Source organism: Rhinopithecus bieti, unplaced genomic scaffold (genome assembly GCF_001698545.2).
Source record: "Rhinopithecus bieti isolate Rb0 unplaced genomic scaffold, ASM169854v2 scaffold_3062, whole genome shotgun sequence".
Classification (NCBI taxonomy): domain Eukaryota; kingdom Metazoa; phylum Chordata; class Mammalia; order Primates; family Cercopithecidae; genus Rhinopithecus; species Rhinopithecus bieti.
In genome coordinates, this window is record NW_016804432.1 from 2,427,074 (window position 1) to 2,436,774 (window position 9,701).

General features: G+C 38.3%; 1 protein-coding gene across 1 annotated transcript in view; it reads right to left on the minus strand.

The window, feature by feature from the left end:
• Nucleotides 1–179: 179 nt before the first annotated feature.
• Nucleotides 180–9,701, minus strand: part of OSBPL6 (oxysterol binding protein like 6) — a 206,852-nt gene continuing 197,330 nt past the window's right edge. Inside the window, exons 20-25 of the mRNA XM_017868256.1 lie at nucleotides 8,785–8,861; nucleotides 6,740–6,884; nucleotides 4,678–4,822; nucleotides 3,362–3,488; nucleotides 1,368–1,490; nucleotides 180–351 (exon numbers count right to left, since the gene is read on the minus strand). Coding sequence (XP_017723745.1) covers nucleotides 243–351; nucleotides 1,368–1,490; nucleotides 3,362–3,488; nucleotides 4,678–4,822; nucleotides 6,740–6,884; nucleotides 8,785–8,861 — 726 coding nt within the window. The 3' untranslated portion in view covers nucleotides 180–242. The remainder of the gene's footprint in view (nucleotides 352–1,367; nucleotides 1,491–3,361; nucleotides 3,489–4,677; nucleotides 4,823–6,739; nucleotides 6,885–8,784; nucleotides 8,862–9,701) is intronic.

Genomic DNA, 9,701 nt, shown 5'->3' on the forward strand with positions numbered 1-9,701 from the left:
TTTTTTTTTTTTTTTTTTTTTTTTTTTTTAAGGAATATGGTTGCAGCAAAACAGAAAGGATCCGAAAGTGGTTAGGGGCTTTGTCTAATGCACTTCTGAAAGTCCATTATAAAGATGAATAGAAAAGCAAATGGTAGGTTTTCAGTGGACCCAGAAACCACACATAGCTATAAGAAACATAATTGTGCATAGTTATTTATTCATTCAGAATGTGATATGTTGGCTAGCTCTACATTCCCAGTCTACCAAAGAACAGGGCTGTCTACTTTGCTAAACCCAGGGTCCTTTCGAAGCTCCCAGTAGGTGTCGTTAGAAACCCAGGCTTCTCTTTGATTGGCATCAATAACTTTTCTGTGAAAATATAAACATCAACATTAGTCACAAATCACATCAAGGTAACCTTATAACTGGACCCTCTCCTGTAGATTAGACATGGACATACAAGCAGTGTTTTGTAAGCCAGTTAGTGTCTTATCTGCTCACTACTGATGATGTGACTATTTTTGACCAGAAGTGAAGTCATTTTTGTTGTTAAATGTGTGAAATGGAAGTAGGTAGGGCCAGGGGGAGAGGAACTGAGGGCAGGAACAAATTACCTCCTGGCAGGGGTAGAAAGTAAATAGCCCCCAACAAAGCATATACAAATACTGTAACTAATAGCTTCAGGCCCTGGACCCACAAGAATGATTTCTCCTTCACTAAAAGTATGCAATATCAGAAGCTCTAAGAGCCCCTGCCAGGCCCATGTCCAAGGAGCACACTTTAGACATCTGAAGGGCAAGGCTGCATTTCTACCCGAGGGCAGTCATGAGAGGACAAGTCTAAAGGAAATAAGGTTACCCTGAACTTTTTGTCCTGGCTCTGGAGGGCAACAGATGGATTTGGAAACCTCAGATTAATCTGTGTGATGTATATATAATCCTGCAAATAATCCTGTAATAATCACCTACTATCATACTACAGCGAGACCAAATCTAAACACACACAAGCTTTGTGTGATAGAAATAAAATGAAATCCTAATAAAGCCACGATGATTTTGTGGGCAGTGGGGTCTGGTTCAGTCTCTGGCTAAGGGAGTAGGAATCAGTTTCCACCATTCTCAAGAGTGCGACTGGAGGACAAAGAGCCTTCTGGGTGGGAAGCTCACTCTTTTCTGCTGCTCATGAGAAAAGATGAGCTATAGAAAAAATTTCTTTTTATAGTTGCTAACTTCTCATAAGTTCAAAATCGATTCAATATTTTCACTGCCAAGAGCAAAGATACCAAAATCCATTTACCCATTTTATTTTCATTTAACTGGAGTTTCTCATTGACTGTGGCAACCATTTGCAAAACATGAACTTGCTATGGGAGCTAACCGACTTACTTAAAAAATTTTGGTATATGTTCAAGATTGTTTTCTTCCATATATCGTCTCCGAGATCTCTGGAGTTCCTCTACTCTTTGCTTCTCTGATGCTGCAGCTTCTAAATTTCCTTCTTCCAAAAATCTAAGCAGAAAGCAGTTGATATTTTAACACATTATCCTCTTTTCTGGGGGAAAAAAACCTCATTTGCACAAAATTGTTTTCTAATTGTTATGAACATAAATTACTGCACAGTAACACTCTGGCGATGTCTCCTCACCTTTGCCCCAGGCCACACTTCCTCTGTCCATCAATTTACATGCTTTTCTTTCTTTCTTTCTTTCTTTTTTTTTTTTTGAGACGGAGTCTTGCTCTGTCGCCAGACTGGAGTGCAGTGGTGTGATCTCAGCTCACTACAACCTCTGCCTCCCGGGATTTACATATTTTCTATGTACATGAACTGAATTATTATAATCAGCAATATCAGTGAAAGGTGGGTGGTTTGGCCTTGAAGACTTTTTTATGCTGTCTAGGGTTCTATAACTTGAGATTTTCAGGACGACTGCAGAGTCCAGGGGGAGAAGAGCATGAAGTCACAGCCATGTTCCTTTTCTATATTATCAGAAAGCTTTTGCTAAAAGGCCATAGAATGGAGGATGGTAACTGGCTATTCTCCAACTATTTTGAGAACAGGCAGAGAAGGAAGGAGCTTTCCTGTTTTACTGGAGAGTGTAAAACTGATGAGATAAGAAAAGGTAATGGGGAAAATTATAAAAGGCCACAGAATGGGAAATGAATAGTAAATGAAATTCAGAAAAGGAATACTGAAATAGAATTGAGGAGGAAAAAGCAGACTGAATGGTGACTTACAAATGCTTACATTTCAAAATGAAAGCAAAGAACAGGAATATAATATGGTATACATTGTACAGGAAGTTTATTAATAAATTTGAATGTCAAATAGTGAGACAGCATGTTCTAGAGAGAGAGGGGAAAATATAAGAGAATTAAATAGTAGAACATTCAAAACTGAGAGCATTTTGGCAGATGGCAGATAAAGCCACAAATACATGGAAAACAGAAAATTGATCTTGAGTGGAATTTGTATGGCATATAGAATTTTTGGGAAAAGTAAAATGAATTCCATAGGAATGAACATCATGAGTTCAGAACTATATAAGAATAAAAAACTAAGAATCAGAAGGTATTAAAGGTACTGTATTTTGAGCATATCTCATACTCTGTGGGATCAAAACCACATTGGGCAAACTGCAGACTTGCACTCAAAGCATTTCTGGGTGCCCCTGTAACTTACCCTATTATTCTTCAGTTTAAAAGATACTCCACGTTACAGAGTTATAGAAGTAAAAAGGTCAAAAACACTAGGTGAGGATTGATTATATATTTAAGAAAGAGTTCACAAATTTGCAGACCTTTGGTAAATTTCAGGAGGAGGGAGAAACTTTCTGTTAAAAAAGCATCTCTGTTATCTTACCTTCTGTGGGGAACTATGTGCTGAGATAATCTGTTATGATCATTCTATGAATACTGCTTTTCCTAGCATAGAAAACTCAAATATTGAATAAGGGAATGAAGAAAGGATTGAATACAAATACATGATGGTAGTAAAAATAAGTCACAATGACCTCTAAAGCCCCATGCCATAATAATCTTCTTCTTCTTTTTTTTTTTTTTTTTTTGCCAGGGTCTCTCTGTTGCCCTGGCTGCAGTACAATGGTACAGTCATGGCTCATTGTGGCCTCAATATCCCAGGCTCAAGCGATCCTCCCACCTCAGACTCCCTAGTAGCTGGGACTTTAGGCATGCACCACCACACGCAGCTAATTTTTAATTTTTTTTTTTAAATATAGGGTCTCACTATATTGCCCAGGCTGGTCTTGAATTCCTGATGTCAAGTGATCTTCCCTCCTCAGCCTTCTAAAGTGCTGGGATTATAGGTGTGAGCCACTGCACCCAGCCATAGTCTGCACGTTAAATACCACTGCCATCCTCACCTTTGATCAGGCCGGAACCGGGCGTCTGTTGGTGGAAGCAGATCTTTTAGTACTGGATCTAACTCATTGAGCTCAATAGCAAACCTTGTGAAGCCATAGTACAGCTCATAGTTGGTTGGCATGGAACCTGGAAAGAGGCCAATGAACCACTGTGAGAGGGAAAGGTTTATGGAATGGAAGAAGCTGACTTACCCCAGTGCTTAACACCCCACACTAACACCAAATTTGTAGTCATAAACACAAGATTATACATTTTTTCAAGTGAATTAAATTGGTGACACTCCTAGGTAGGAAACTTTGTGTTGATGATCAGAATTGACAGATTCGTATATTTAATACAATCCTGCCTTTCAAACAAAACTGCACATATAGTAGTCTTCATTAGCTAAACTACTCCATATTTCTTTTGAATATTCAATTGGTTAACTAAATATTACGGCAATTAACTCCGAACATTAAGAGTTCACCAGAAACACTTGTTTGCTTCCTTTTAGAAAAGAAAAACATGAAGATCTAAATTAATATTTTTTTGCCACTTTTTAACCGAACTTGAAGGCAGGATCTTTGTGTGTCTTGCTCATTGATGTATCCCAAGCTCCTGGAATAGCCTGACACACAGCCAGCACTCAATAAACAGTTGAGGAATGAATAAACTAGCCACTCTACTAGCAGGAAATTTAAATACTCATTGATGACTCTTAGGAAACTAACAACTAATTTTAGTTAGGGATTAACTAACAAAATTCCAGTGACAATAACTGTCATGTGGATACTTGTTCCATTTATACTTGATATTCAGTTATATGCTAATGTGTTATCAGAACTCTTTTGATGTCTTTTATTAAATGTCAACATACTGCCACCTCTTGAGGCTCAAGTGAAAAGATCGCTTATTCTGGTGAGTTATTGAATTTGTGGATTATAAGTGTTTGTAGTCTTTATTTTATTAAAGCAGAGAATAAATAACATGAGTAAGGATTTAAGTTTGTATACTTCAATTATCTAAAGTCCTTAATAAATATACCTAGCTTTTCAAATGTAGGCGTTACACTTTGAGCAATTTTTCATGAAGCCCAATCTCTGACTGAATGTCAGAGATTTGGCCTACATTTTTTATTATGAAATATCAAATATTGGGGCTTATGTATCACTTATATGTTAAGTATGAATGTAACTATAATTGCCATAAGCATCTGCATTTTTAATCTCACTCTTAAAGGAGACATAATATGAGTTGCATAGAATGACCAGATATTCCCTTCCCGTCTGTTGTCCATGGCACCCTCCTGTTGGCAGGACACTCAGGCCACTCTCACCTGGTCTCCAAATGCACTTTGCAGAGGGGGCCACACCACAGTAGAGTCCTTCATGCCACTTTCCAAACAGCCGGTGCACCACCTTCCCCTCCTGATCTATCACCACCCCCTGTATTTCATTCATGTTAGAATTCCAATAATTCACCTGGAAAAACCAAACACCAATTGTGACATTTGATGGCTTTAATAACACAATTCCCTATATTTTCCATATAGAAAAATTTCTTAGCCTTGAAGTCCCTTATTCAAACCATTTTCAGAAATACAGAAATCTCAAAATGTTTTATATGGAGGGCTGGCTTTCTAAGAGTTAGCTTAACTTTCAAGAAAGGGATGGTCTCTATTCCATGCATAACATGGTAGCATATCACAGAGAAGGCTCAGTTTCTATCCCAAGAACCTAATATTAATTTCTAGGCTAGCAATTTTTTTTCCTCTTGTTTTGAATTTTCCTCTTGCTCATGGATTTTAATAAATTTCAATTGGCCATGTGGCAGAAATTGTTTGTGAAATAATTTTCATAGTATCTATAAATGGCCAAATTTTATCAGGAGGATCCTCATGTGGCCCTTCCAGCCATACTCCTTCCCAAGGGATAAGAAGTCTATGGCAGTTTGCCTACTTGGACCCCATGATCCCCCTTCCAGATCAGGCTCCAAGTATACAGGACCCTAGAATTCCTTGTCCAAGTAGCTCCAAGCTTATTCTACAGCTGGCAAGGCCCTTTTCCTTGGATTCATGCACCCAAGGGCAGACCACCCACCAGCATGTGCACACTTCGGTCTGAGGGGTGGCCAAGGGTGGCTGTTTGTGGGAGTGTGAACAGAGCTTAGATGTGTGGGCTGGACTGCCTATATATGTGTGTATGAGGCCCCTTGCAGTGAAAACAGAGCCAGAGGTGGGAAGAAAGCAGGGAAGGCCGCGGGCCAGGACTGGCTGTCCTACATTGCCAGGGTTACAGCACAGCGTTCTGAAGGGTCCAACCTGGTCTCACAGGCTTTGTTATAAAAAGTGTATTTGTCAAGGCAAAGAAATAGAGCATATTCTATTTGATAGCTTACAGGCTTGATTTACATATTTTAGTTAATTATACAGGCTCTGCAAGTGTTAGAGACAGGACTGCACTGCAGCTTCTCATAGCCTACAAAGCCAAATGCACATATTTACATCACCGAGCCACAGCACATAGGGATCTTGGCTCTTCAGTTCTAGGTACCTTATAATTCTCTAAGAAAAAAGGTAGTGAACAACATTTTGGGCTAAAATAAAGGTATTCAATTGAAATAAACATAACCTTCCAATATGGCTTAAAAGGATTTAACTGAGAAAAGAAAATATTAGAGTCTTAAGACTCCATTATGTTACCTGTCTACCATATTAGAATGGAATCATGAATTGAACAGGTAAGGTAGCTGAGTGGGGTTTCTGTACTATGTTGAATTCAGTAGCACATTCAAACAAACATGGCAGTGATACTGAATGTTCCACTTCAGACCAGAGAAACTGAGGGAAAATGGTGCTTTTTGGGCATTTCTATCCCAAAATATTTTCTTGTTAACGAGGCTGTTTCTTGTTGAACTTATTTGAATTATAACAGTGGCAGGGTTAGATAAGCATGTAGTGACTGGTGGTGATCATCTACATGACTACATCAAGTGTCTGCAGAAAATGACATTATAATGAGTTCCCGAAAATCAGATCACTTGAACACATAATCAAGCAGGAAAAGAAACAGAAATATAAACTAGGAGATTTATAGTCAAGAAGTGTTTTCTGGAATTTTATTTAGTGAACAACTGACTGGCTACTTCAAAAGAAAATTCTTTAAAAAGAAATGTGTTTTTTTCTGTTTTAGATGGTGCCTTTTTTGACCTCCATATGTTCAGAAACTTGCATGCCTTGAAAAACTCTATCAGTTGGTTCTGCTCTCTTATCTAAAACGTCCGTAAGGACCAATGATACAGGACAAATTCACTTGCTGCTATTTAAGGTGATTATTCTATTTCTTCTTTAAGAAGCGTTTTACACTTATTTTCCTTTACTATTGTATGATAGTATTTACCTTGACAAATGTGAGTTTGCAAATGCAAACACTGCTTTTAGTATTTCTGACGGTTACTTCTCCATAATGTTCTATCCATCTTCTTCCACTGAGGATGTTGTGTATACAAGTGGTGACTTTATTCCACACATAGTAATCTCCGTACCTAGTGAAGAATGTAACATTGATGAAAAACAACGAAGGTCACAAATACATATAACTGTTTCTACTAATGAGGATATTCTTTGGCCAAAGCTTTCTTTTCCCTGATTTTCCTCTCATTTTTGTCTTGAAATTCTCTCTGTGGTCATAAGTATTTACGATGTGGTTAATTCACTTAAGGAACATTTAAATACTTTCTATGGGCCAGGTGCTAAAGCTACAAAGTGGAACGGGAACAGAGCCTGTTTCCTGCTTTTCTGGGGACAAAAGTATGGGAGGGTAGATGGATATGCAAACAAATACTTAAAATGTGCACATCATCGGAACACAGAAGGAAGAGTTTTTAGTCCTTCAATCTGCCTGGAACGTGGGATGAGTGTCAAGGAAGACACCTTAGAAGAGGCTGGGTTTGGTGTAAGCACGGATGGCTGGTAGGAGCGCGCCATGGGCTGGGGAAGATAGGAGGGCACTACGGGCTGGGGAAAGCATCCACAAAACCACAAAGGTCAGAAGAGCACAAGGCATCCAGGCCTGTGAATGCTGTGCTCCAAGTGAATGCGGGTGGCAGGACACAAGGAAGGAAAGGTGTGATGAGGCAGAGCCGGGAAGGCCTGCACGGACCTACCAAGGAGTCTGGATTTACCCTGCAGGCAATGGGCCACTGCAGGATTCCAGGTAGGATGTAGGCTCCACAGAGTGTGCATTGAAGAAAGATCACTCTGGGAACACTGTTTCGTACTCCAGGTTTAAGACCTCAGATGTGAATAATTATTCGGAAAAAGACTGAGGAGCACAAAGATGGCACAAATCTAATACAAATTCTGGGAAGCAAGGTTACAGAATTTCTGCTAGGGAATGAAATAATAATAGTTTCAAATCACATTTAGGTTTGTACATTACATTTATTTTCAAATGAAATGTCACATCAACATAAAAAAGATGCTTCTAAGTTTCTGCAAAGTTTATGAATTGGTATGATGCAGACACCATATATACCTAGGAAAACTCTCTTCCTTATTTCTTTTCTTTTTTTTTTTTTGAGATGGAGCCTTGCTCTGTCGCCCAGGCTAGAGTGCAGTGGCACAATCTTGGCTCACTGCAACCTCCGCCTCCCAGGTTCAAACAATTCTCCTGCCTCAGCCTCCCGAGTAGCTGGGATTACAGGCACATGCCACCACACCCATCTAATTTTTTGTATATTTAGTAGAGATGGGGTTTCACTATGTTAGCCAGGACGGTCTTGATCTCCTGACCTCGTGATCCGCCCACTCAACCTCCCAAAGTGCTGGGATTACACGCGTGAGCCACCGTGCCCGGCCTACATGTTCAAACATTCAAAGTTTATTTTGTGGTCCTAGGAATATCTCCTTCTCTTCACCTTCTTCCATATCCAATTCATCTGGAAATTCTGTCATTCAAATAGATAAAACCGAAGAAACAATCGAGCCCTTGGCCTCAATAAAAATTCCAATTAATTTCAAAATATTTAGAGGTAGTATCCTCTAGAACACACCCATAAAAGAATTTCGTCACTCTTCTTTGATAAAATACTCCCTGGATCTAAGATGAACTCAAAAGTGAAACCGAATTGTATAGCAAAGAATGGCTAAACAGGAGAACCTTTTATATAAAATCAAACTAGCATGATGACTGGGTCACGGGAGGTACCTGGTGGTATTGACTGAAGAATGGAGGATGTGAAGAAATAAACAGGAAGCTTTGCTACATATGCTTAAGTTCTCATTTGTTTTTGTGGGAGTCTATTCTCAAAACTTTGGCAAAGGTAACAGAAGCCTTGGGTATATACAGAGAAATAAACCCTTACCATCTTCTAGAGTTTAAAATACCCATTTATGATTTAGAAAAGCAGATAAGAGGCCAAAAGGGAGGTGTGAGTCACTTACTTTGGAAGCGTGACATTCAGTGTTCCAACAGGCAGGATTTCCATCGACTTCCCCAGAACTTGTTTTCCATCTGATATCTAAATGACATAGGCAGAGGACAAGAAATACATACCCCATATCTAATCACTTCTTCTGTAAAAATTAACTTTTGTATTACACTTTACGAAAAAGCTTTGGAATGACAACTGATTCTATATTGTTGATTTAGTATGATGAGGGCCTGAAAATGGCCCAAGGTGAAAATATTAACTGTGAACCAAAAAACAAACAAACAAAACCCACTATCTATATTTCTCTGTAATATATGCTCTTTATTTGTTTTCAACTAACAGAGCTGGAAGAAGCCTGGAACAGTGTGTGTGGTGTATGTGTGGGTGTATATTCACATTATACATACAAACATAGACTCTACTGTGCTTTAATGTCCAGACAGCAATAAATGTTATTAGTTTTAACTAAGTGGTAAAAATAGTTAACAAATATATCAAGCATAAGGTGTATACTAAAAATAATTGCAGTTTAGCAATACAATTAATTTATATATACATTTCCTTCCATATCGAAGACATATAATTTGGAATTACAGTTAAAAAAATCTCTAAATACAGATAAAATAAAATTTACAAAATAAGATTTATGAGAGAGTGGGATTAACTTAAGGAATGTGTTTATACTGGTTGTTTATAATGTGTTTATACTGGCCCAGCACTTTACCTCACACGATGGCTTTATGTTTTACATGTGGAAACTTAGATTTATTTGTGCATTTGTGATAACCACCTGGTTCCGTTTTGATGAACTAAGGGAACTTCGTGCCATCTCCACAAAATGCCTGATTCTTGGTGATGACCAAGAAATGATCAAATATTTATATTTATTGCAAAATAAATAAAATATTTTATTATTTATTCATAATA